Source organism: Grammomys surdaster, unplaced genomic scaffold, assembly GCF_004785775.1.
Source record: "Grammomys surdaster isolate TR1022 unplaced genomic scaffold, NIH_TR_1.0 213, whole genome shotgun sequence".
NCBI lineage: Eukaryota > Metazoa > Chordata > Mammalia > Rodentia > Muridae > Grammomys > Grammomys surdaster.
Genome location: NW_021604658.1, coordinates 10423219 through 10451214, shown reverse-complemented (window position 1 = coordinate 10451214; position 27996 = coordinate 10423219). Strand labels below are relative to the sequence as shown.

The 27996-nt window shown below is 37.9% G+C and overlaps 1 protein-coding gene across 5 annotated transcripts in view; it reads right to left on the bottom strand.

Annotated features, from left to right (window-relative positions):
• The window catches only part of Spag9 (sperm associated antigen 9), a 125752-nt gene that overhangs the window by 40544 nt on the left and 57212 nt on the right, over positions 1-27996 (bottom strand). For 3 of the 5 annotated variants that reach the window (XM_028772386.1, XM_028772385.1, XM_028772390.1), the window contains 7 exons: positions 22262-22303; positions 15107-15314; positions 14131-14230; positions 11467-11588; positions 4370-4427; positions 2931-3083; positions 1797-1848 (listed from right to left, as the gene is read on the bottom strand). In XM_028772386.1, the coding sequence (XP_028628219.1) occupies positions 1797-1848; positions 2931-3083; positions 4370-4427; positions 11467-11588; positions 14131-14230; positions 15107-15314; positions 22262-22303 (735 nt within the window). The remainder of the gene's footprint in view (positions 1-1796; positions 1849-2930; positions 3084-4369; positions 4428-11466; positions 11589-14130; positions 14231-15106; positions 15315-22261; positions 22304-27996) is intronic. The other 2 variants (XM_028772387.1, XM_028772389.1) reach the window with 1 other exon arrangement.

The window sequence follows — 27996 nt, the reverse complement described above, 5'->3', positions numbered from 1 at the left end:
GTGAATCTCAAACTATACTATTAAGTAAAAACATCAAGTCTCTAAGATGGAATATAGTGTCTCTGTGATATGAGGGATTGAACCAGGGGCTCAAGCATGCTCGAGCACTGAGCCAAAAGGTAGTATGAAAAAAAAAAAAAACCAAAACCATACTTTGTAAGAATAATACAGAAGTAGAAAATTTAATTTCCAAATACAAACATTATTTTAATATTTTATTAAAAAAATCATGATTCAGGGCTAGAAAGATGGCTCAGTGGTTAAGAGCACTAGCTGACCTTTCAGAAGTCCTGAGTTCAATTCTCAGCAACCACTAAGTGGCTCACAATCATCTGTAATAGGATCTGATTTCCTGTTCTGGTATATGCGAAAACAGAAATGTGTGTGTGTGTGTGTGTGTGTGTGTGTGTGTGTGTGTGTGTGTGCATGTGTGTAGAGGAGAGGAGAGGGAGAGGGAGAAGGTGAGAGAGAATATTATGATGCTGGGTATGAGGGTGTAGGCCTTTAATCTCAGCACTCAGCAGACAGAAGCAGGGAGATCTCTGTGAGTTTGAAGCTACATTGTAAGTTTCAAGACAAGTGGAGGCTACAAAGTATGATTGTTTCAGAAAGAAAAAATAGTGCACATTTTGGGGAAAGAACAAAAAAACTTAGCTGCCATTTATATAAACTTGATACACTATTCTAAGCTCTTCAGGAGGTCAACTGTGTGTGTGTGTGTGTCCTAGTTTCTTTCCTGTGCATTGATAAAACAGTGACCAGAAGTAACTCGGGAGGAAAAGATTTAATTTAGCTTATACTTCCAGGTCAGAGTCCATCAAGGGAATTCAAAGCAGAAACCTAAGTAGAAGTTGAAGCAGACACCATGGAGCAATGCTACTTGCTGGCATGTTCTCTTGCCCATGTTTGGTAAGCTTTCTTATAGCGCCCAGAATCATCTGCATAGGGATGGTGCCACCCATAATAGCTTGGATCTCCTTTATCAACTGGCAATTAAGACATTCCCTTATAGTTATGTCCAATGAAGACAATCACTCAAGTGAGACTCTTTTTTTCAGGTGACTGATTGTTGTCTGAGAAAAGGTGATAATTAGAATGTGTACACATGTACATGAAGAAATTATTTTTTACTTAAATAAACAATACATATTTATGTATGTGTCTGGATGCACATATTACAAAACACCCATGTGGAGGCCAGAAGACAACTAGTGAGAGTCTGTTTTCTCTTTCTACTGTGTGGTCCTGGGGATTGAACTCAGGTCATCAAGCTTGGTAAAAAGCACCTTTACATGCTGAACCATCTTGCAAGCCCACCTAAATAATTCAATTAATAGTTTTATTACTTAAGGAACAGGCAATGTGGCACACAAACAGGCAGGCAAAACCAATAAAATTAATTAATTAATGTGTGTGTGGCCTGTCTGGGCTACCTAACAAAACAATATAAAAATCAGAAATAATAGCATGCTAACACAGGTCAGAGCACTGAACCCCTGAGAAAAAGTGAACATATAGCACTAGAAAATACATCATGTGGATACCATATGGAAATATGGGCCAGCTTATTCATGACCCAGAACCATGTCTTCTTTTAAAAAAATCTATTTATCTATCTTTTATTTTCTATCTATCTATCTATCTATCTATCTATCTATCTATCTATCTATCTATCTTATAGTTTTTAAATAATTTATTTATAATTTGTTTATGTAAATATAATACTAAATATTAGTTAAGGTACTCTCAAAATGTCAAAAAGCTGTAAGAAAAACTGTCTCCAATCATAAACTTACATCATCGTCGTCTTTTGCTTTTTGCCTTGCATCTTCAGCTTCTGCACGAGCTCTAGTGGGGAAAAAAATAAAAACAAAAAAAACGTTATTACAATTGAACTCATCTTCAAAGATAATGAAAGAATAGGTAAACAGTTTTATTTACCACTAAAAGATTACTTTTCTTTTGCCCAAAGGGTAGCAGACTGCTGCCTTCAACTTGGAAAAATGTTATCTCTTCTTGGGCTGAAGACAGAGGACAGGAGTTCAAAGCCATCCTCTGCTACACTCAGTGACTTAGAAGTCAGTCTGAGTCATATAAGACTATCTCAAGAACAGAAAGCAATAACAAAGGTAAGCTACATAGATAAAGGAAAACAATTCATTGTTTTAAATTGAAGATCAAAGGTTTTTTGTTTATGCTGTTTATATTTGTGTGTGATCACTTGAGTGTACGCCAGGCAGTATGTCCGCACCAGGCAGTTGTGAGATAACTAATGTGGATGTTAGAGATTGAACTTATTATGCCCTCTGGAAAAGCAGCAAGTGCTCTTAAAACACTGAGCCCCTAAGGGTTATTTTGCTTTTGTTTTTTATCCGTGTGTGTGTGTATGTGTGTGTGTGTCAGCGCACATGAGTGTATGCTAGAAAACGTCAAAAAAGGATGTAGATGTCCTGAAGCTGGAAGCTGGAGTTAAAGGCAATTGAGAACTACCTAGTGTGGGTGATCTCTGGTCCACTGGAAGAGCAAGCAAGGAAGTGCTCTTAACTGCTGAGCCATCTCCCAGCCTACAGTTATAACTTTTGACACCAAGATGGATAGGAAAAAGAAAAGAAAAAGAACAAAACATAAAACAGGACTTTTTGGTTAAGAGACTGGTAAACAGAGGCCAGCTCATAGCAGAGGCAAATGACTGAGACCCATTACTTTGTTCAGGTAGCTCTTGGCCATTCCTGGTTTGAATGTGCTTCATGCAGGTCTCAGTCTATAAAATTATATTTATAATTTTTGTGGCACCCTGGCAAGGTATTTAGTTCAGAGCAGGAGTGTGTCCCAAGGTAGCTATGATCACAGCCCCATACAAGTAGATGGCAGCCTTATGCTGTAATGTCCAAAGCTGGACAGCCTGGCTTCCAACAACTGTTGAGACTTACTTCCTGAGCTCCTCCTCCAGTTCTCTGTTCTTTTCCTCTAGTTTCAGCTTGGCTTGCTTCACAGCCTCCAGCTCTCCCTGCAGCACATCCTTCTCACAGGTCAACTCATCCACTTTTGCTATTAAGTCATTCTTCACTACGTTCAAAGCATTTCTAAAAAATACATATTTCAAGTGCATCATTACAAATGCCCTTCCAAATCATAAAACTAAACTATGCACTACAACACATTCCTCCTAATGTTTTTATAGACAAAGGCCATAAAATAATAGTTTTAATGTTTGCTCTTCATACTTACCAACCTAATAATATAAGACATACCATTAATAAACAAAATCTGTATTAAGAGAGATTAAACTTAAAAAACAGCTTTCTAGTAAGGCAGTAGTGGCATACACCTTTAATCTTAGCACGTGAGAGGCAGATGCAGGTCTATCTCTATGTTTGAGACTAGCCTAGTCTATAAAGTAAGTTCAGGACAGCCAGAGCTACACAGAGAAATCCTGTGTTAAAAAACAAAAACAAAACAAACAAAAAAGAAAAACCCAACTTTCTCTAAGGCTACTAATATTGAAGTTTCAGCAAAGGTATTACTCAACAACAGTCAGATTCTCTTTGTTGTTGCCATTAGTAACTCCTGAGAATGTAGTTTAAATGAGAAATAAGCTGAAAAGAAAAAGTATGAGATACAGTCCATTCCGATATGTTGGGTGTAACCTCATTTACAGGTAGTGGTATGCTGTGTAGACAGACACAGTTGTTCCAAAATTGCTCTGACACAGCAAACTGACAAGTAGACCCTATATGTATCTTCATATGACAAAGGACCTGTTCCCTTAAATACTACCCCAAGATGATATTGATACTTGAGGGCCTTCAGACTCCACAAACTACCGCAAAATATGAAACTACAAAGGAGAGCTCTACAGAATTGTCAGGGTAGAAGGCAAAGGATTCATGGAGAAATGTTAAAAACCCAAAGAAAAAAGCTGGGCAGTGGTGGCGCACGCCTTTAATCCCAGCACTTGGGAGGCAGAGGCAGGCAGATTTCTGAGTTCCAGGACAGCCAGGGCTACACAGAGAAACCCTGTCACAAAAAAACAAAAACAACAACAAAAAAAAAAAAAACCAAAGAAAAGAAAATAAGAAAACAACACATCTTAGAGGTAAAAAGAAGTGCATAATACATCTAGAATACTGATACCTGTGTGGTAGAAAAGAAATAAAAACCATTATTTTTACAAAAATACCAGAGCAATAAAACCTACCAGGGCAACCAAGTGCTCATTACCCGTGTCTCTATGTGTGCACAGATGCTGAGAAGAGAACAACAGGGGAGTAGGGGAATGGCACAATGCTGTGTCAGGTTAACATAAAAGCACTGTCGTGGACAGAAGAAAGCCATCAGTTCTTATTTTGTGTTAAGCTTTCATACTTACTTGGTTTCCAGCAGCTGTGTGTTCTCTAGTATGAGATTCTCTACTTCACGACCCATTCCTATCAAAAGAAAAATGATAGAAACTTTGAAAATAAATTTATCAAAAATTACATAAAATCCATAGTCCTAAGATTTATTATTTTTGGCTTTTCTTTAATCTTACTTTGTCTATTTGATTTCATGTATTTACTGAATGGATTATAAAATTATAAATAACTAGTCATCCCAGATCAAAGCTGAAGATTTTGTTAGCTAAATCTCTTTGCTGCTGTGTGGTTTTTAGACGGCTCTTGCTTGCTCTGTTACATTGTTCAGACTGTTTCAGTTTCCTCAGCTCAAGTGATTTTCTTCCCTCAGCTTCCCAACAGCTGGTGTTGCAGATGCAAGCCACAGTCCCCAGCTCTTCTTGGCCAATTCTTTACAGATATTTTGTTTGTCATAGATAGTATTTCAGGAGGATCAAGATTTTTCTGCCAGATAGTCTTAAAAAGTATTATTATTTAGGGAAAAAATGAACATTGATAGGGCTCAAAATTATTTCTAAATCATAGGTGCGATTGTAGGCTTCTGCCTACAAACTTATATAGAAGACTAATAGAAGATAAGCACAAGTAAGGCTGAAGACAGAACCCCGATGCAGATGAAACCTTACCAAAGAAATTATGGTCTTAAAGCCCATGCATTCCATGTAAAGCAAAAACAAAGAACAAGAAATGTTTTATGTAAGAAACAGCATGAAACGTCTTATTAATTTATAAAGTTCTACGCATGATAGAAAAACATCCGGACTCACAATGTTATGACTCAATGCATAATGACGTGCAAAAGGCAGAAATAAAGGTGATTTCCTTCCCTCTCAAGAACGCTTTCTGATATACTTCAAAATGTCTCACCAAGTCTTCCTCACAATAAATTGAATTTAATTACAATGAAAACGCTAAGTTAACACTACAGAGTGCCACACATGAAATAATTTTCAGTTGTTACTTTATAGAACTGTGCTTGATATTTAATAAATAGCAAAGGATACATAAGTATTTAATGTAAGATCCAAGTCATACTTTAGAAAAATAAAGCCATTTGCTTTTCATAAAAGACTGAAGAAATAAAACAGTTCATTGGAGAATAGTGGAGACAAAAAAAACAAAAAAACAAAAAAACAAAACAACCCAAACCCTCACAACAGAACAAACCCAAGAACTCCCTACTACTCAGCTCAAGCTTCATGAGATAATGCTGGAGAATGACACAACAGAAGAAGTAATATTTATAATTCAGAAAAGCAAAAAGAAAGTATTTCTAAAGTTATTACTGTTGGGCAGTGATGATGCACACCTTTAATCCCACTCAGAAGACAGGGGCAGGCAGATCTCTGAGTTTGAGAGCAGGCTGGTCTACAGTGAATTCCAGAACAGCCAGGACTATAGCCTGTCCTGAAAAACCACCCACCCCACTCCCCAAAATAAGAGAAAAAAGATGTTTATAAGGTTAATGTTCTTAAAATTTTTTTAATTATTTAAAACAAAACCAACTAGGAATGTTAAAAAAATTAATGCTGATATATGGATTCTTATTTTGTACTACTATTTTTCAAATATTCTCAAACATTACATATAGCACATTCAATCATATTGTATTGACCAAAAACTGGGGTGTGAACTTGAAAGCTTCCAAACTCTATCTCCAAAATGATGCCAAGATATTTTTCTTAAACACTAGTGCTAACTTTTTAGTAAAGGTACAGAGACAAAAGAAACATAGCTCAGACTTGCTCAAAACACTTATATAACAACTGCAACAAACTCTCAAACATTTACAGCAGCATTAAAAGCTAAAAATGTATGCAAAGAAAAATAGTCAGGCAGGAAACAAAAAAAACAAAAAATGATGAGAAAGCATCAAATGAGAACAGCAGCCAAGAACACCTAGCTTAGAAAGCAGTAATGGAAAAGTATTTAAAACATACACACCAGAATATTCCCCTGGGTTAGCAGCCCAAGAGAAAAATGGACAAGAAACTCAATTAGATTGTTTTTTTAGAAAGCAAGAATTAAACCCATTTACTTTAAAATGAGAAAGATCTAACTAAGAACTTGAATCGATATAGAAAAACCATCAACTATATATAAAAGTATAAATATTATAAAGGGAAATATTGGGAATTTCTGAGAACATCTTATAATTCTAAAAGTTTAACTTAAACTTATACACACTCAATGAAGAACTTTCTTAAAATGTAGTGTATAAGTAGGATTATCCAAAATTATTATTTTGAAATGTACCAGTAAAAGTAATTAATTATATGAAAAAGATGGCTTGAAGTGAGCTATCTCTATTCAAGATTTTAAAGTCTAAATGATATAAAATATACAATAAATTTTGCCTACCAAAAGTAAGCAAAAACCAAGAAAAATACCTTATTCTGCAGTTTGTTTTTAAAATTGTTAAGCTAGGTCCATAAAAGGACATATGCATATGACATGTGAGTTATCTGCAATTCTGTGAGAATTCATGTGTCATTTTACCTAGAAGTATACATTCTTACAAAGGAGCACACTCTTAAAAAAAATAAATCCTCCTGTTAAAGAACTCTATTCAAAAGGTAAATCACAGATTTTAAAGTGAAGCAAAACTGTTAGGACAACTTCACAATCCCATTCATTCACTTAAATGTTGTGCTGTGCTAAATATGCAAAAGCAGGGGAAAGGCACAGCTGTGCCCGACACAGTGACCTGCTAGTCTATCCAGGGAGAGTGGTACATAGACAACAGGGAAGCTTGAGGAATACTATCATGAAATTCACTGTTGTGGGCACACATTTCAAGGACGATTATGCTTTAATTGGGGATCAAAGAAGAATTTTTGGAGGATGTGCCACTTAAACAGAGACAAAAAGATGAATATATACAAGTATCTAGGAGACAGAACAAATAGGACCTAAAGACTGGTTGTGAGGGAAAAGTGAGAGTCCATCAGTTCAGTGACAGCAAAGATTGTTAGACGGAGAGTCTCAGAGAGCAGACAATGGAGATGATAAAATGAACTCTACATGTCAGATGCAGGTAAATATATGCAAGGGATGTCTGACCTCTGCATGTATGCCCTTTCTCCCCTACACCCCCATGGTGACTTCTCACATCTTAGGGGGGGTCTAGTGGTCAGTTTAGAAATACTAGTCTAGAGCCGTGGACTCACCTGGGATGGAGTTGACATACTCACAGAGACATACATGCAAGCAAAACACCAATGAACATAAAAAAAATTTATATACATATGCATGTGCATATGTATATGTAAAACCCTATCTCGAAAAAGCTAGAAACAAGAGTAAATAAATACATCATTCCACCCCACCCCACCCCCAAAAAACAACTCAAGCAAACCTATAGACATGTGAAAGAAGGGCAGAGAAAGTGCACCACAGTAAAAGGCAAAGACGGGTGGAGTCAAATCTGATAGTATGGAAACCCAACAAGGAGGATTTTCAAGTCAACGGTTTCACAAGTTCTGTGAACTAACAGAGGAGACCCCTGGGCATAGCCAATCAGAAGACTGGAAACAAGGCAGCGGTGGAGGAGAAGGGCAGTGGCAGCAGAACAGTGAGCACAGCCTAGAGAAGTTGTATGCTGCTCTGCTATGTCCAGTATCTAGAATGGTTTGTAACACTTAACAGGTATGTCTCATACAGAAATAGAAAAGTAGGACAAGAACTGGGAGAACAGTAACAGGAGCTTCTGGACTTGAAGAAAATAGTTCTCACTTTTAAAAAGGAAGGGACAACCCTCTGTCCTCTCTCTTCTTTTCCTTCTCTTCTCTCTCTGTATGTACCCTCTTTCTCTCTTTCTCCCCTACATGGTGACTACTCTGGCCTCTGGCCTTGGAGTCACTGACTTGCCTGTGAACAGCATCCCAATAAACCTGCCTTGTTTTACTTTTAAAAAATAAAAATAAAAGTAAAAAGGAAGGGACCTGGGCTGGAAAGATTGTTCAGCTCTTAACTGCTGAATTAAATTCCCAGCACCTACATGGTAGCTCACAACCATCTCTAATGGGATCTGATGCCCTCTTCTGGTGTGTCCGAGAACAGAGATAGTGTACTCACATATATAAAGTAAATAAACCTTAAAAAAAAAAAAAAAAAAAAAAGAAGGGACGTAAAGCAGAGCAGTGATGTGGACCTACAACCCATGCAGCACGAGACTGACGTGAAAGGATTCTGATAATTCTAAGGACAGCCAGGGTTTTGGGTGGAGGGGTACTCTTAGTAAAAGATAGTGAGGTTGGAAAATCCACATGAACAAAGGGAAAGAATATCATGGGAGGTGGATAACCAAGTGTATGATTTCCAAGTAATAAACAGCAGTTAAAGAGAAAGTAAATTTAAAAAGGGTCACCCAAAATAAGAAAGTTAAAGAATAAGACACCAAAAAAAGAAAGGAAAAGGAAGCCAGGTGGTAGTTGCATATGCCTTTAATCCCAGCAGAACAGGCAGATCTACAGAACAGTGAGGTCTACAGAGTGAGTTCCAGGACAGCCAGGGCTACACAGAGAAACCCTGTCTCAAAAAACCAAAAATAAATAAATAAATAAATAAATAAATAAATAAATAAAGGCTTGTGTTTAAAATACAGTGAATTTTATTATGTATAAATCTCAATATGAGTTTTTAAAATAAATTTTCCTAGTATTTTTTTAATTTGTCCTTAAATTTGCTGGGGAGTCAAGTTTTCTAAGCCAATCAACATTTTATTACATTTTTATTGTGTATGCGTGTGTACACATGCACATCTGTATACATATGTGTTCATTCCATGGTGTGGCAGTGAAACCAGATGGCACCTTGAAGGAGTTCATTCTCTCCTTCCATCATATGGGTTATGAAATTGAACTTAAGTTGGCAAGCTTGGTGCTGGGTGTCTTTGTTCACTGAGCCATCTTGCCATCCCAATCAGCCAAACTTTCAAAGAGCTTTCCTATGTGAAACTGAAAACAAAGTTATAAACTTAAATATAAATTTTTCTCAACAACTATTCTTTCTGAGTCTTCCTCAGAAAATGAATTCATTTAATTCATCTAAAGTTTTACTAAGATTTTAAAGGTAGGAGTCTATGTTTAACTATAAACAGTTAAATTGACAGATTTTTAAATCTCCGTTACTAGGTATATGTTTACATAGGACTTTTATGTGGGGAGGCGTGGTTTAGGCATTATTATTATTACTATTATACAGGTATTCTGCCTACATGTCTGTCTGTGGGCAGCTAATGCCTATGAGACAGCAGAGGGCATTAGAGCCTGTGGAAGTGGAGTTCCAGATGACTGTGAGCTGCCTTGTAGTGCTCTAGGAGCAGCCATTGCCCTTACCCACGGGGTGGTTTCTCCAGCTGTGTAGTTTGTTTGACATAGGGTCTTGCTGTAGACCTGTGGCTAGTCTGGAACTAACTATGTAGTGCAGGCTGACCTTCAACCCACAGAGATCCCTACCTCTGCCTCCTGGGTATCAGGATTAAAGGCATACATATACTATCACACTGTCTTCTATGTTGCTCAGGCTGTCCTTTCATAGTTCACCTCTCTATATTGTGAGAGCTGGAATTAGAAGTATGTGCAACTATGCCTGGCTAAACATTATTTAAACTAAAAACAAAAAAAATCTACACAATGTCAAGTGTAATCAATTCACTCTATACCATATCTATGATATACAAGAAGAACAGATTTTTGAGAACAGTGTAATTTAGTATAATTTAGTAATAGTGTCATTTAGTAAAATGACAGCAAAAGATCTTTATTATTGTTGTTGAAAATTCTTTGGCTTTCAATTTCTACAAACTTCAACTACAAGTAAGATATGTTAAAAGTAATTCTCATGAACTAGGATCACAGAGTTTTGACTGAAAGGAACCTTAAGAGATTTCCAGAGGACAGGTCAGAAAATTTTTACTTTAAAGGGATCAATGTTGATTATTTTAAGTTTTTGTGTGCCATACATATTTTCTAGAAACTATTCAACTCTAGTAATGTTAAGTGCAAGCCACCAGAGACAGCAAGCAAACAAACAAAATGTAGAGGAGGCCAGGGGCTTTTTCCTGTTTTTCTTTCTTTTTCTCTTTTCTTTCTTTCTTTTTTTTCCTTCTTGTTTGTTTGTTGTTTTTTGAGACATGGTTTCTGTATAGCACCTTTGGCTGTCCTGGAACTTACTCTGTAGACCAGGTTAGCTTCAAAAAGACCTATCTGCCTCTGCCTCCCAAGAGCAGAGATTAAAGGCATGGCTGCATCACCACACCCAGCTAAGGAAGGCAGTTTCAATCAAACTTAACCGATACACAGAAGAGGCTAGCTGCTTTACTCCACTAAACCATCTAGCAGACCCTTGAACAGAGGCTAACGCCTTCTTTTAAATGCAGTAAGGTGGCATAACAGACAAAAGGGCTGATCAATTTGACAAAGATCACCCAGAAAGAGTTGAATACAGTACCCCAGTTCCCCACCCCCACCCCAGGCCAGGTATGTGCTCAACGACACAAACTTTTTGGTTTGTGTGGTTTTGTTTCTTGGAGAGGGGAACGACACAGCAGCAGTAGCTAGAAATTGGAATATAAACCTAATTCAACACAAACTTTAAAATGACTATATTTTCCACAGAGGTAAATTATAAATTTCAAGTGTTATAACTGACTAATTAGTTAAGGTCAACAAACCCTAATGAGATTTATATAAGTCAGTAACTATCTGACTACCAATTATTCATACACACATACACACACACACACACACACACACACACACACACGTGCACGCACAACCTGCACTATGTTCCTTATGTGTAATATCTATTTTTAGAATATAGCAAATCAATAAACTGTGAATTAAAAACATAAATTTAAATATGAATTCATTTTTTGTCATTTCCATATATAAAGATACTTTTTATTAAAACTTTTATGATATCAAATAATATGCTCTAAGTAATTCCTAAAGTATAAATAACCTTGTATCATCAGGTAGTTGGGGACATCTTAAATGATTTTTCAATCAAGTCATTAATGAGATCTATTTTTAAACTGTAAGGTACTTCTCTAGAGGAGCTGTCATACCTAGTAAATCTGCTCCTTCATCCACATCTCCAATAAGGCCTGAGCCAGCTGAAGACAGTTCTTCAAAGAGAGACTCTGTATTGCGATCGAACGCTTTGTTCTCTATGCCTTTGGTGGGAGTGCTAGGCAACAAAAACAACAACGCCAAATCAACACATTACAAAGACTTTCCGACAGTGTATTTTTAATATAATGATTAAACAGCATAGGAATTTCTTACTTAAATTTACATTTACTATAAAATATCAATCTAAAAAGATTTCTTGGGTTTTCCAAGAATAGACCCACAGAGTACAGAGAATTATGCCTCTTCTGTGAAGTCCTAGCAAACACAAAATAATGGCAGCTACTTTGGTCTGTATCATACACAGCTATTCCTCAAGGCAGATGCTGTGTTACCCCAATTTTACAAATAAGGAAACTAAAGAGCTTAAGGAACTTGACAAAAATCATTCAGCAACTAGGTGAAAAAGAATTCAAACTAAGGCAATCTTGTTTCAGAATCCATGATCTTTAGTTATTTTATTTTTAAGACAGAGTTTCATGTCACTCAGGTTATCCCCAAATTTGCTATGTGGTTCAGGATGACCTTGGACTTCTGATCCTCCAGGGACAGGCTTGTGTAACCAACTTGACAAAGATGAAGACACTCTAAAGAGATACTCTATGTCTCCCAACCTAACTATCAGACTATTCAAACAACAGACCCCAGAGAAATGGGAATTTTCACAGGAATCTCATGCTGGGAAAAGGAAGAGATATCAGCAGAGGGGCAATTTGCTTTCCTGAAAGAGACTTCACACAGTTCTAACCACCTTACAGGATGAGACTGAAACCTAGATAATGATGGGTCTATGGTGGGCCAGACCACACTTGTCCCTCTATTTAAACTGTGATCTCTCCTCAGGACTACAAAGAAAGTTTTGAGGGCTCCCTGGATCTCTTTGTTCCTCTCTCAAAACTATTAAAAGATTCAAAGTCATTGTACTTGGGACTCTGCTTTTAGGAAACTCCCATAGAGCCTGTCGTAGCATATAATAAGGTGTCTCGGTCTCCTGTTTCTCTGTAGAGAAGGACTGAAACAGCAGAACAAGGTAAACACCACAGTCTGGATGAGAAAGGAACTAGAAGGTCAAGGACAGAGTTCTGAAAATAGCTAGATTTGGGGTTTGGTCAAACTGAGGATCTTACACTTGGGAAATGCACTGTCTGTTAATGTTAGCTGTAAGTGCATGGAACACTAAAAAAAGGAAACAAATTTAATGACTTAAGACTTCACCAATTCCAGGAAAACACAAAATATTAAAAGAAAGCTTATGGCTAAGTTTGAATATTTATATAGGCATATTAATTAATGTCAATAATAAATTCTAATTGAACTAAAATTAAGATATAAATAAATTTAGAGAATGAAAAGATGGATGTTGTCAGGTGTAATCCCTAGCCCTGTTGTAATAGAAAAGAATAGAGAAGCAAGATTTGAACCCATACAAGTCTTACTCTGTTAGAGGTTACACTTATCCTGGGGCCCAAGTATTTTACTATTACCTCATTGCTGACTACTCAATACTCAGTAGGGATTTGGTTATGAATAAATAATACATGTTCATAACTATTACTTATTAAAGGCAAATCTGTCAAGGAAACTCAAAGCTCAATTCTAATCAATATACTTTTGGATAACCTTGATTAAAACTAGCTGGGCAGTGGTAGCGCATACCTTTAATCCCAGCACTTGGGAGGCAGAGGCAGGTGGATTTCTGAGTTCGAGGCCAGCCCTGTCTACAGAGTGAGTTCCAGGACAGCAAGGGCTATACAGAGAAACCCTGTCTCGAAAAAACAAAAAACAAAAAACAAAAAAACCCAACAACAACAACAAAAAAACAATACTTAGGCATTCTTCTGCTATCAATAAACAAGCTTCCCATGTAAAATGAGACTAAATTCCCTAATAATGAGATCACTGTACTTCTAAACAGAATATATTCTCTTCTCCCTCATTTGTGAAGAAAATAAAGTTTGTTCAAATGTTTACTGCCTCCACTCTTCCTCTTGGTTTCCTCAGGCCATAAGAAGTATTCTGGCTCTTCCCTCCTTTATCTACTATCAAGTGACGGTGTCTCCTCCAGAGCCAGGTGACCATTCAGTGGTGGGCTCTGTCATTAAGGGCTCCTTCCTTGTGAGACTAAGGTAAGGTCCTTTGGAAGAGACACTTCTCATACAGCATTGAGCTTGTTTGTTCTTCTGCCTTATACCATGAAAGGATACTGCATTCTCTCCTCCAAAGGATCCAGCAAGAAGATATTTATCTTAGAAACAAAGAATAGCCCACACTAGATGACAGAAACAGCCAGGACTTGATCTTGAACTGTCTAGCTTGAGAATTCGGAGTAAACAAGCCTCTCTTCTTTATAAACAATGAAATGTTAGCTACTTGTTGCAGCAACACAGACAGAAACCCTATCTGCCCTTATGATCCAATCCCAAATCCTGCCAGACGAATTTCCTCCAAAATTTAAAATATAAGCAATGTGCAGATTCTAAGGTAAAAAAAAAAAAAAAAAAAAGCTGAATTACATTAACAGTATTTCTCTAGCACAAGATCAAAATGTTAATGAGAATGAGAAAAAGAAAGATAATCATGGAATGTGGTATTTTCAGTACCTTGAACCTTTATATCCACTAAGGTCTTTGTCCATATCCAATTCCGGAGTGGATTCAATGATTGCTTGAACTTCTGATTTCTCTTCATTTTCAGCAGAGCCTTAGGGTAGAATATGATGAAATAAAGGCATATAATATGTGTATTTATGAAAACTCTTGCGTTTAAGGTTTTAAAACAGCTACTGAATGAACATTTTTGGAAACTCTCAAGGCTGTGTTCTAGAGAATATTAGGTTAGACAATGTCACATATTGAGTTAACAATCAATCTCCAGAACTAGTAAGTAACCTTACTAGCAAGTAAGTGTTTTCATTTGTATTTGTGGTACACATAGTACAATATATCACAGGGAATGATTTTATTCCTATTTAAGGGGGATGCTAACTGTCCTGGATAGATTACTGCCTGTAATCTCAGCACATGGGAAGTTGGGAAGTAGAGGCAAGAGGGTTCAGGAGTTGAAAGTCACATGTGGCTACATAGTAAGCTTGAGGCCAGCCTAGGATATTTGATACTATTTCAAAAAACAAACAAACAAGCAAACAAACAAAAAGGTATGGGTGGTATTGGCATGGTTGTACATGCCTATAGCCCCAGCCTATGCCTTCAGCTAAGGCATGAGGAACACTTAGTTCAAAGCTACAACATAGTGAGAACCTATCATAAGTAAACAAACCTATATAAGGGGATGGACCACAATAGCCTATTAAGGTTATTAAGCCTAATATCATATTAAGGTAAAGGACAGAAAATGGCTATCTTACTGTCTTTAAGCTCTCTTCTTAGCCCCTAAGTAAGGAGCTCTCTCCAAAACTTTGTGTAAGCATTACTTCTTTTAAGTTTATTTACAAATTGTACAAAGAGATCATCTATTTATATATTTAGAGCAAGTAACACCTCTAGAGTTGTATTTTCTTATACTCATATTACGTGGGTTGACTGACTATTTTGCTAGTAAGAACCTGGAGTCACTTACCTGTAGACACATTCCTAGTGTCTTGGACAACCTGTACTTCTATGTGTTTGCTTATCTCTGACTTCTGTGGTGTATCTGGGCCTTTTACAAATCCTTCATTATCTTCCTTTGACGGGGTATCGGGAGGAATTGCTGAGACATCTGAGTTTGCTGTTGAAGCTGGAGTGGTAGCTTTCGATCCACCTTGACTAATATCAGAAAGTTCATCCTACAGATAAAAGGGAATTAAGAAGAAAATTGTAAAGCAAGTACTTTATTCTCTGATACCTCAAATATGAGTTAAGAAATAAATTTGCCCAAGTTGTATTAAAAGAGTCAGAGAAAGAAAGGAAGATTCACTGATAGTAGACTATCTATAAATTAATAAGTAATATGTAAATAAATCCTACTAAGCCAGTGAGATGGCTTAGTGCAGTTGTTCTCAACCTGTGCATATCCAAGATCTTGAATTTTACATTATGGTCCTTAATAGCAGCAAAACCACATGTATTAATTAGCAACAAAAAATAATTTTATGATTGGGGATCACTACAACATGAGAAACTGTATTAAAGGGCCTCGGCATTAGGAAGTTGAGAACCATTAGCTTAGTGGACTTAATTGCTTATTGTATAAATAAGCCTGACCACCTGAGTTCCACCTTTGGTATATAAGCCAAGGTAGAAAGACAGAATGACTCCAAAGTTATCTTTCAACACCACATACACACTGTGGCGTGTGTGTACTTCCACACAGACATCATGTTCACTAAATAATAAATACAATTGATTTTTTTTAAAAAAAGAAAAAAACTTTTCTTTTTCCAGACAAGCATGAGATTTTTCTTTTCTTTTTAGTTTTTAGAGACAGGATCTCTCTGTGTAACCTAGGCTGTCCTGGAATTCACTCTTGTAAATGAGGCAGATTCCCCTGCCTCTGCCTCCCAAGTGCTGGGATTAAAGGTATGTGCCACTACTGCCCAGCTGAGATTTTTCTAGATAGAAAATTTGAAATAAAGATAGAAATTATTTGTAGGGTGTGTATATCAGTGCTTGCTTAAAACACATAAAACCCTAGGTTTAATCCCTAGCACCACACACATAATTTGGGTGCACCAAAACAAAAGAGAACAAGCTATTTTTAGTAAATCCATACAACAAAATACTATGCAACACTTAAAAATTGTGTTGTAGTATCTAAGTACAGTGTGGTTCATGCCTGCAATCACACCACTCAAGAGACTGGGGCAAAAAAAAAAAAAACTGTCGTAAATTCAAGGCCTGCTACACATGTCTCAAAGAGAGAGGGGAGAAGAAAGGGGAAGGAAGAAAGGGAGTAGAGAGAGAAAGAGAAAAAGGCAGAGGGAGAGCCCTGTGTTGTAGGGCTGTAGTTTGGTGCAAGAGTGCTTGCCTAAGATGTGTATTTTCAATTCAATTCCCAGTAACACCAAAAAAACAACAACAACAACAACAAAAAAAAAACACCGTTAAAAATAGTGGCTATATTAAGTCTGAAGGTTAGTTTTGTTATTTTAGAGGTGTGTGTTCTTTTCATTGCTTGATTTTTCATTTTAGTTTTTTGAGACATGGATTCACTCTATAATGCCAGCTGGCCTGATTCTATATAGCTTAGGCAGGCCTCAAACTTGGGATAGACCTCTTAACTCAACCACCAGAATGCTGTTATTCTAAGAATAGGGCACAGTACCCAACCCCCAAGTTGTTTGTTTTTTTTTAAAAGGCATGTAGAATGGCTTAAGGTGGCATATAATTTTCCTTGCTTATGATACCTTGTTATTCTTTCCAAATTTCTTTTTTAAATTTATTTTTATTTATTTGAGCATACTGTAGCTGTCTTCAGACACACCAGAAGAGGACATCAGAGCTCATTACAGATGGTTGTGAGCCACCATGTGGTTGCTGGGAATTGAACTCAGGACCTCTGGAAGAGCAGTCAGTGCTTTTAACCCCTGAACCTGCTCTCCAGCCCCTCCAAATTTCTTAATGATGAGTAAGTATTAACTTTTATGACAAAGAAAGGAAATGAAGGGTAAATTCTAAACAAATTTAAACCATTCACACTTCTTAGTAACTCAAGGCTATACATTCTTTTATTAAACTGTTTGATATGACCCAGTGTAATACAAATCACATGTAATAAAATTAGCTAAATTGTACTAATTATTTTCTTCTGTGGATCCCAAGTGCAGGACTCATTTCCAATGAAACAAATGAAAGGAGCAAATAAATGCTCCCCATTACCTCCTACCTACCCAAAATAAAATAATCCCTAATTCCTTGGGGTGGTGACTGGCACCTGATATGAAAGCATCTGACAGTTCTGCCAAGTCAGGCATATTAGCTGGTTAGAGGGAGTCAGGAAAACTGTCATGTGTCTGGATCCAGACACAGTATGTGGTGGTTTGAATCTGTTTGGCCCCATAGACTCCTGTGCTTGAATACTTGGCCCACAATGACACTATCATGTTCTTGTTTGAATAGGTGTGGCCTTGTTGAAGAAAGTGTATCATCGTGGGGGTGGGCTTTGGGGGTCCTACGATCAAGCTCTGTCCAGTGCTGGAGATCTTCCTCCTGGCTGACTGCAGAAGTCTCTTTCTGCTGCCTTTGGATGAAGATGTAGAACTCTCAGCTCTTTCTCCAGCACCACGACTGTCTGCATAGTGTTATACTTCCTGCCATGATGATAATGGACTGAACCTCTGAAACTGCAAGCCTGCCCCAGTTAGATGTTTGCCTTGGTCATAGTGTCTATTCACAGCAATGGAAACCCAAATTAAGACACAGCACAAAAAATATGAACTACCATCCTTTCAGCATGAAGCCTTTGTGTTTGCTTTGATGTACACTCCATTCAAAAATAAAGTATCTGTTTAATTTATGTTAAGGTTTAAAATATAATACACCTTTTAAAAATGTAATAATCTGTGTTTCTAATGGAGGTCTTCAAACGAATTAATACTGTAGATTCAAAAATCTCTACAGCCATGGTTCTCAACCTTCCTAATGCTGCAACCCTCTAACACAGTTCCTCATGCTGTGATGACCCTCAACCATGAAATTACTTTCATTGATACTTCATTATTATAATTTTGCTACTAATGTTATGAACTGTAATATAACTATCTGATATACAGGATATCTGCTATGTGACTCCTGTGAAAGAGTCATTTGCCCTCAGAGGGGTTGTGACCAACAGATCTAGAATCACTGCTCTAGAGAAGTCCTAACCAAGTTCATCTGTACCGAGAAAGAGATTATATTGGTCAAGTTATTTGGAAAACAAAAATCAAGATGAAGGGTTGGATTCTTTCCTCTCTTATCCATCACTCTAGCTACTAAAACCACCAGCCCAAATGTCTGATTATTTTCATCTTAAGATTTTTCTTTTAATAAGTAAAGAGTTCATAATATAAGTAAAGAGTTCAAACAGTTGGGCAAAAATCCACCTCCTAAATACATTTGTGCACCTGAAAGCATGGAATCAAAGAACTAGGGAAGAGCCAAAGCTAAAAGAAAGGAGCATGTAACAGGATACAGGAGAGTAATAAACAAACTGCCTTAGAAGAAAACCACTATCCCTCAGAGTTGCCTTGGGCTATCCAATAACCTGAGATCTGTAACTTCCACTTCATACTTTTGCTACATACTTTTTTTACACTCTTTAAAATAGCTCACTGTGTGGGCTTTACTTCTCTGTCAGCTGGATCTCGGAGATGCAGCGTGAGCTCCAATAAGGCCTTTGCTCTAAATGTGAGGGGAAACATTTTCAAAGGAGCCCCTTTTTCTTGGGCTTTGGTACTTGGATGAGAAACTGATACCGCAATATCTGATGCAGCAGAGAGCCTCCTGCTCTCTGTGATGGAGTGCTGGGATCATAGTAGAGCTACCATGTCCAACCCTAGAGCTTTAGATTGGCAAGACAAAATTCTGAGATTTTTATATTAATAAAAACATATCTAACAATATACATAAGATCACATACTTAAACATAAAAGTTGGGATGGTGGCTCATACTAGAAAGCTGAGGCAGGATAATGAGCTTAAGATCAATTTGAACTACAAAGAAAAACTTTTCCTCAAAACTAAAAATATAAAGCAGGCAGATATCCTAGAGTTTGAGGTCAAATTGGTCAACATAGCAAGTTCCAGGCCAGGAAAGGCTACACAATGAGACCTTGTCTCAATAAACAAATAAACAGACAGACAGACAAATGTTATGCTATTTTTATCATGAAGCCAAAAATGGTCATTATTGTTGGTCTTATTTAGGGACCAGGAAAGGCTACACAATGAGACCTTGTCCAAACAAACAAACAAACAAACAAACAAATGTATGTTATTTTTATCATGAAGTCAAAATATGGTCATTACTGTTGGTCTCATTTAGGATATCAGAGTAAAAGCAATCTGATTTCTGTGACATTTCCTACTGGATATTTTTCTTATCAGACTAATAAAAGTCTAGAAACTAGAGAGATGGCTCAGTGGTACTGTCTATTCTTCTAGGGGATACAGGTTCAACTCCCAGCACCCACATGGCAGGTAACAGTCATCTGCTCCAGAGGCTCCAATGTACTTACCATGGCCTCCATGGTTACCAGGCCATGTGTGCTCATTGATATGCATACAAGCAAAATACATATAAAATAAAAATAAATAAATCTTAAGCTGGGTGTGGTGGCATATGCATTTACTCCCAGTGCTTGGGAGGCAAAGGCAGGTATATCTCTGATTTCAAGACTAGCCTGGTCTACAGAGCTTTCTAGGACAGCCTGAGCTACATAGAAAAACCCTGCCTCAAAAAAAACCCAAAACACCAAAAAAACCAAAAAAAAAAAAAAAAACCAACCAACCCACCAACCAAAAAAAAATCCCTAGAAGCCCTTCAGCACACTTTCAGTTGTTTGATTCATAAATGTGTCACATACTCCATGCTATACAGAACATGTATGTACTGTTTATCTGCCAATGCACCAGAACTATCTAAATAGTTTATAGGTTAACAACTATAGAGAAGGGCTGGAGAGATGGCTCAGTGGTTAAGAGCACTGACTGCACTTCCAGAGGTCCTGAGTTCAAATCCCAGCAACCACATGGTGGCTCACAACCATCTGTAATGAGATCTGATGCCCTCTTCTGGTGTGTCTGTGTACAGCTACAGGGTATTCATAAATAATAAATAAATAAATCTTTAAAAAAAAAAACAACTATAGAGAATAAATAATCCCATTAAAGACAGTTTATAACCCCTACATGCACCAATGTAATATCCTCACAAGTACTTTGCCTAACTTCATTTGAAAGAAACTACCTGAGGCCAGGCATAGTAGTGCACTCCTTTAGTCCCAGCAGATAGCCGGAGTTACATAGGAGACCCTGTCTCAAAAAACAAGATCAAACAAACAAACAAACGAGGAGGGGAGGGAGTGGGGGAGGGAGAGAGAGGGGGGGGGTGAGAAGAAAGACTGACTTGAGAGGTTTGGTCTTGCTGTCTGTTGTAATGCTAAGTGCAGCCCCCAAGACCTGGAGTCTGCAAGTTGTTGACCCAGTGGCCTGCCTCCAAGTTACTTCTGATTGGTAAATAAAGATGCCAATAGCTGGGCAGGGGTAGGGTTCAGGTTTTCCAGGCTTGGAGTCTAAGAACCAGAAGGTGGTGGTGGAAAGAAAGGAGAAATTGCCCTGGGTTAGGTGAGTCAGGAAAATATGGCCCTGAGGGCTGGCCAACCGGAATTAAGAACAGCCCAGATGAAACATAGTAGGAAACTACATTCTAATAGCATAGAGGGTAGATATCTGCCCAGCTCTTGCGCTGTTTAAAGCTTATTGTAAATATAAAAGTTGTGTGTGTCTTTTATCCAGAACTAAATGATTAGAGGCAGGGTAGAACCCTGGGTTGGGATTAAATAATTTCTACAAGAGAAAGAGAAACTAACCAAGAAGGAAAACATAGCTTTTGTCTGCCTTTTATTCTCTGTAAAGTATGGATGCATGCATTTATAGATGTGTGCAGAGAACAAGCTCAGGTGGGTGCACTGTTCATCATTTGTTTTTGTTTTCTTAAAGACAGTGTAGCTCATTGGTCTGATATATATAAAATAAGCTAGTCTAGTTGGTCAGTGAGCCCTAGGGATGGATCTGTCTGCCTATGCCTCCCCAGCACTAGAATTACAAATATCCACCAGCTATCTCCCCAATCTGTCTGCTTTTTATATGTAAAACTTTTAAACCAGATGAAAACAAACAAGTAACCAGCCCCATATAAACTCCCAGTTATAACACATATCACCTTGTAATTTTACATTGATGTTACTTTCTCCCCAAATAAAACTCAGCCTTGAAAGTGACTGGTATAGACTTTTGGTTCACAGCACTACAACACAGTGACAAGGCTCTGAGAGTACATGTGGTTTTTTTGTTTTGTTTTATTTTTTGTTTTGCTTTTTTTTAAAGAAAGTTTTTGTAACAACAGTCCCACAAGAGTCTGTGACTCAAAAAAACATGAAAACTTTAGACACAGGTAGGTAAAATATATCTGGTATAAATTTAGGAGATTAAAGGGAAGATAGGAATAGCCTAACCTTGAGGATATTTCTGAAAGAGGCCTACCCTGTTGCACTTCAATGCCTAGGCTGCCATGGACCTGGGTTAACTGCTGACCTGGACCACGGCAGTCTTCCTGAGTGCTTAGATATAAAGTCTGACATGCAGTAGACTCTTCACAGTTCTTCTGGGAACAAAGTTGAATGGGGCCCTATGTAGAACTGAAGAAAACTATTAAGCTGGGGAAGTAGTCCTTGGTAAAAATGATAACCTGGTTGTCCCCAAGGCTATACAAGCTATGCATACTCTGCCCTAGGCAAAGAATGTGCACAAAATTTTTTACCCAGAGTTGGATTAATGGAAACAGACTGAATTTTTCACAGAATGCACTTACATTTTAAGTTTCAAAGTGCTTACTCTGAAGGAGGAGCAAATTATAGTCACAGTAAAGCCCTGGCAACCACTGTAAGTTACTTTCTTCTGTATTTCAGAGAATAACATCAATAATCTTCCAAATAGAGCATGTGATAGCTGGAGAATAGCAGTTTAAGAAAGTAACCAATAGTTAATCTCTTCTCTTTACTTTTTGCAAAATGTTCTGAATCACCATTCTCACCTCCTGTTCTACAGCCTTCAGAGGTTCAGGGCTATGGCTGACCTGGGTAGAGGGAAAGATTATAAAAGAAGAAAAAAATAGGTATTTACTCAGTGTTAACAAATCTATGTTTTTGGTTTATATAATACTTCTTAGGCTATAGTTCCATCTATTACTTCCTGTGTGTAAAATGAGGGTTTTGAAAATCAGGTATAGTGGCTCTTGCCTGACATCTCAGCTCTGGAAAGCTAAGGCAGGGAGACTGAAGGGCTGAATGGTGAACTGGGTTTCATGGTGATTTCTGGTCCAGCCTTGAAATACAGTGAGTCCTTTTCTAGGATGGAATGGTTTACCAAGAAAAGGTGCTTGCTGCTAAGCCTGACAATCTGAGTTCAGTCCTAGAACCACACGGTAGAAGAATAGAACCAACTCCTGAAAGTTGCCTCTGACCCCCATGTGCACAATGTAAAAGACATTAAGACTTTATCTCAAAAACAAAAATTATAGTCGGGCAGTGATGGTTTATGCCTCTAATTCCAGCACTTGGGAGGCAGGGGCAGGCAGATCTCTGTAAGTTCAAGGGAAGCCTGGTCTACAGAGTTTCAAGACATCCAGGACCACACAGAGAAATCTTGTCTCAAAAAAACAAAACTAAACAACCCACTAATGCTAAATAATTCAGTTTTATGATATAATGAAGCCACCATGTCGAGAGAGTGTGGCCCAGAGGGCTGCCCAACTGGGTCTAAAGCAGCCAAAATAGAACATAAAATTAGTAGGTAATAATTTAAGATTAACCATATGGAGGTTAGGCAGTGGCTCGGTTATTGAGCTGCTTAAGGCTGTGTGCATGTCTTTCATTCGAGAACATAAACCATTGAAGCAAGTAGAGAATCCATTGTTGGGATTTATTTAATAATTATTTCTACACTCATTTTTAAAAAGGAGGGGGGAAATATTCTTTCTACATAAGTATAAAGGCTAGGTGTGGTGGTGCACACCTTTGATTTCAGTTCTCAGGCAGAATCTAGCAGATCTGAGTTCAAGGCCAACCTAATTTATATAAGTCAATTACAGACTGGTTAGAGCAACACAGTGAAACTCCTATTTAAAAATAAATAAACGCTGGGCGGTGGTGGCACATGCCTTTAATCCCAGCACTTGGGAGGCAGAGGCAGGCGGATTTCTGAGTTCAAGGCCAGCCTGGTCTACAAAGTGAGTTCCAGGACAGCCAGGGCTACACAGAGAAACCCTGTCTCGAAAAAAAAACAAAAATAAACAAACAATAAACACTATCAACAAATACTGTTAAGGGCTGAGAGATGGTTCAGTTATTAAGAGACCTGGCTGCTCTTCCAGAGGACAAGGATTTCGTTCCCAGCAGCCACATGGTGACACAAACAGTTTATAACTCCAGTTTTGTGGGATCCAGTATCATCCTCTGCTGTCCTCTGTAGGCACCAGGCACACTGATAGTTGACATACATACAAGTGTGCAAAGCATTCATAAATTAAATTAAAATTGTGGTAAATGAAAAAAAGCAAGCTGCAAAGAAATTATCTAGTGCACAAGTCTATTTATCTTAAAGAACACATGGACACGGACAACAGGACACACACACACACACACACACACACACACACACACACACACACTGCTATCAATATGCACTGGTAAAAGCTAAGGCCTGTCTTGGCATGATGGCACAGCTTGTAATTTCATCTACTCAAGAGGCTGAGGCAAGGTCCTTTCTTTTTCCTTATTCTGAAAGTTTATTTGAATATTTAAGTATCAGTGAGTATTTAATAAACGCCAATGTGTAAATAACTTAAAAGAAGATATCTATATAGATATGCTTTAAATACCACCATTTTCAAATGGTGTTTGTTATTTGGGTTTTTATTAATTTTAATTCTCACCATATGTAAGCATCTCAGCAACATATGACACAATGAATGTGCAACAAAAGCCAGCCCTGGTGTCTCATGTTGATTGGAAAGCTGCTTTAAGTTCAAGGTCAACCTTAGATACACAGTTAGTTCTAGACCAGCCTGGACTAGAGTGAGACCTGTCTCCAAAACAAAACAAATTTCCACAAAGAAATAATTCTATCTTCTTTTCCCAAAAGGTTTAAAATGAGTGACAAGACCAAATCTATCCTTTTATGATCTCATACCATCACAGACTGTGGCTTCTTTTCTGAGTCTATCAAATGAGGATACATGTGTGGAGGAAAATGTACAGACAAAAACTGCAAGTATAGAACAAACTTCTTTTTTTGTTTTGTTTTTGTTTTTTTCGAGACAGGGTTTCTCTGTGTAGCCCTGGCTGTCCTGGAACTCACTCTGTAGACCAGGCTGGCCTCGAACTCTTGAACTCAGAAATCTGCCTGCCTCTGCCTCCCAAGTGCTAGGATTAAAGGCATGCGCCACCATCGCCTGGCTAGAACAAACTTCTTATGTTCTGTCACAGCAAGAAGACTACGGAATCACAATATACAATCCATTTTCTGTTAAAATTCCATTTTTATTTTTTTTAATTTCTGCTATAAGATTATCTCAAAAGTTTTTTTAAAAAACTTTGCTATTTTAAAACTTAATATTTTATTTCCTCAGAGGATCAGACAGCAAAAATATGATGCAGGGACTCAACCATTGAGATTGACTACTTATAAAGAGCAAGGGAACAGGAACAATCCCTGAACTTTACCACACACAGAAGAGGACAGAAACCTCTCAGCAAGAATGCTGCCTCTGTCTAGTTTCCTGCTCTGTATGCTAAGCACATCCCCTGAAGAACGCAGCACACACTGACCACTGCCTTTACATACCAGAACTTGCCAACATGAGCTTCTCACAGTGGTTCTATAGTATTCACATCATAATTTTATAAAGGATTCTTCAAAAAATTACTAAGTAGGTACAACCCAGTCCTTTTAATTATTTAAAATTGTTTTTCTCAGTTCTAAAAGTCATATCCTGCTAACAATCAACATCCCAGAATACTATTCAACTACTACTCCAAAAACTTTTTTGGGAACATATGCATACACATAGGGTAGTTATAAACAAATGTATTATCCTAGTCACAGGCTTCTCATGCCCATTTTTAGACCTTGGCTGGTTACTCGCTACAGCATTGCTTATAACAGCAAAACCTAGGAAAACTAAGGTGTCCCATTCATCCATTCAAGGAAGGCTGGAATTGCAGTTGAGAACGTGATTCCCTTCCCCTGTCCATTTGCTAGGATTCTGGTATATCCATTTGTCTCTTTTGTCTGTCAAGTGTACTTTAGTTTTCTAAGTACGCAATAAAACAAGTCTTTCAGGTTTGCTTTTCTTCCTCCCCTGCCACCCCCACCTCTGTCCTTTTTTTCTCCTCCTGCCACCACATTACCTTTCTTGAATAAGATAGCCTCCTTTTATAAGTCCTATTATTAGCTCTGCAACTTAAACTCCTTGAATCTACACCTATACATTTCCAAATTGGCCCCTCCTCCATGTTCTCCTCACTGGCTAAGGCTCAGATACCCATGTCTGCTATCTCCACTTGGGCAGGCATTTGTTATTGTTTTAGGAATTGGCATCCAAGTCAGGCTGCCCTACTAACAGGATATTCCTTATGCTGCAGTAGCTCTGACACTGTAAGTCTATCACCACCCAGAAGTCTAAGTCTACTTTGTTCAGCCCTCTCTAATGACTGTAAGTCTGACCTGTGCAGAGAAAGAAAGGCAAGATAAAACAGTGTTCCACTATAGTGCTAAGACTATGGTTATCATCTAGGGACTGTCTTTTGTATACAAATTCCTCCTTTATTTGGTCCTATCATTCAGTTAGATGAAAAGGGTTGACCTTGGGTTTGAGATAAAGGTCAATGGTAATGAATTTGCTTAACATAGATGAGAGCCTGGATCAAGCCCCAGAACCATTCAGGGTAGGAGGATTCTCACTTGAACATTTTCATCATTTTCATACTTGGCACTTCTATGGCACATTTAAAAAAGGAAGGAAGGGAAGGAAAGAAGGAAGGAAGGAAGGAAGGAAGGAAGGAAGGAAGGAAGGAAGGAAGGAAGGGAGGGAGGGAGGGAGGGAGGGAGGAAGGGAGGGAGAGCTTTACCCTTTTATTATTTTAATATATTTATTTTTATTTAATATATTTAATAACATATTTAATATATTTATTTTTAGCAATTCATTTGAAGTTCTACAGTAAGAGATTTTAGTTAATGAAAAATATAAAACTTTTAAATTTCCCTCCTTGAACTGGTCTCTAAATTTTGATTTGAGGATGTTAATTCAGAGTCAGCAATGGAGTAAAGGGTTACTGAAGCAGAAGGGCTGAATTCAAGGCCAGCCTAGGCAAGAACCCTGGAGGGGCAGGAAGATAAGAAAGAAAAGGGGCAGCAGATAAGGGAAGAGTCAAGAGTAGTCATGTAGACTGTATACCTGGGGATCCATCTAGAAAGGGTATGCTTGTGTGTGTAACTAAGGCAGGGCAAAACTCCAATGCAGGAAAATCTGGAAGAAATGCAACTGGATGCAGAAACCTAGAGTTCAGGAAAGGAGTCCTGGCTGGAGAGAAACTTGTGAACAGCAATGTTCAGACAACATGTGCAGACACGGAACTTGAACCAGCTAGACTAGGAGAAGTGCAGAGGTTTAAGTATTGGCAGTCCAGGAATTAGAGGACTAAAAAGAAGCGAAACCACCAGAGAAGAAAGAGCCAGTGGGAGGTGAGGCCATCCTGCCTGCCAACGAAGGAAGCCTTTCCCGAACCTGGATGCACTTAGCCTGGGAAATGATGAGCAAAAGGCAAGGTGAGGACTCAGACCTTCCCACTGGGTTTGCAAAGGATGTTTGGGGCCAGCTCAACTAAAGGTATGTCAGTGTTCTTAGGAAGGGATGAGAGGAACAGGATAAAGAGAAACTGCTCCTCAAGTATCCCCAAGTGTAGCCCCAGTACACAGCCTGGGTGTTGCTATTGTGTCTTCCTCACAAAACTATTCCTGTAAATACTTCCATTTGCCATTCTCACAGTTATTTCCAAAATAGCATCTTTCCCTACAATTATTCTCTGGCTTATCTTGCTTTCTGTCTATTATTTATCATGATTATCACATATTAATAATATTGAAGATTTCACAGTAACATCTTTATACGTGTATATATCTTGCATAGATCATGCTCAAACGTTTCTTACTTTGCTTTAATTTTTTTTTCTTCTATAAATCTGTGTGAGCATATGTGGCAAATGCATGCATGTAGCAGTCAGAAGACAACTTGTAGGAGAACTCCATTCTCTCCTGCACTATGTGGGTCTCAGGTTTCTTCCTCTGTCAGGCTTGGTGGAAGGCGCTTTACCTGATAGTCTATCTTCCTGACTGACTTTTTTGTTTGCTTTTTTCAGACAGACTTCTCTCTATGGTAGTCCTCAAACTCCCTCTGTAGACTAGGTAGCCTCATACTCACATTGACCTACCCACCTCTGCCTCCTGAGTGCTAGGATCAAAGGCACGTACCACCGTACTCAGTTTTATTTTGCTTTCTTAATGGCACATAGTGATACTTGAAATTCTATCATTTATCTACTTGTCTATCTCTGAAAAAATGTATTAGGAAATATGTAAAGAAAAGGCTTGAACAGTTTTGAGGTGGATCACTCTCAGAAACCCTTGCAATTCTTGTAACATCACTAACAGATCTCTCACACCGGGAAATTTTCTTTTTTTTTTTTCTTTTTTTTTTTTTTTCCGAGA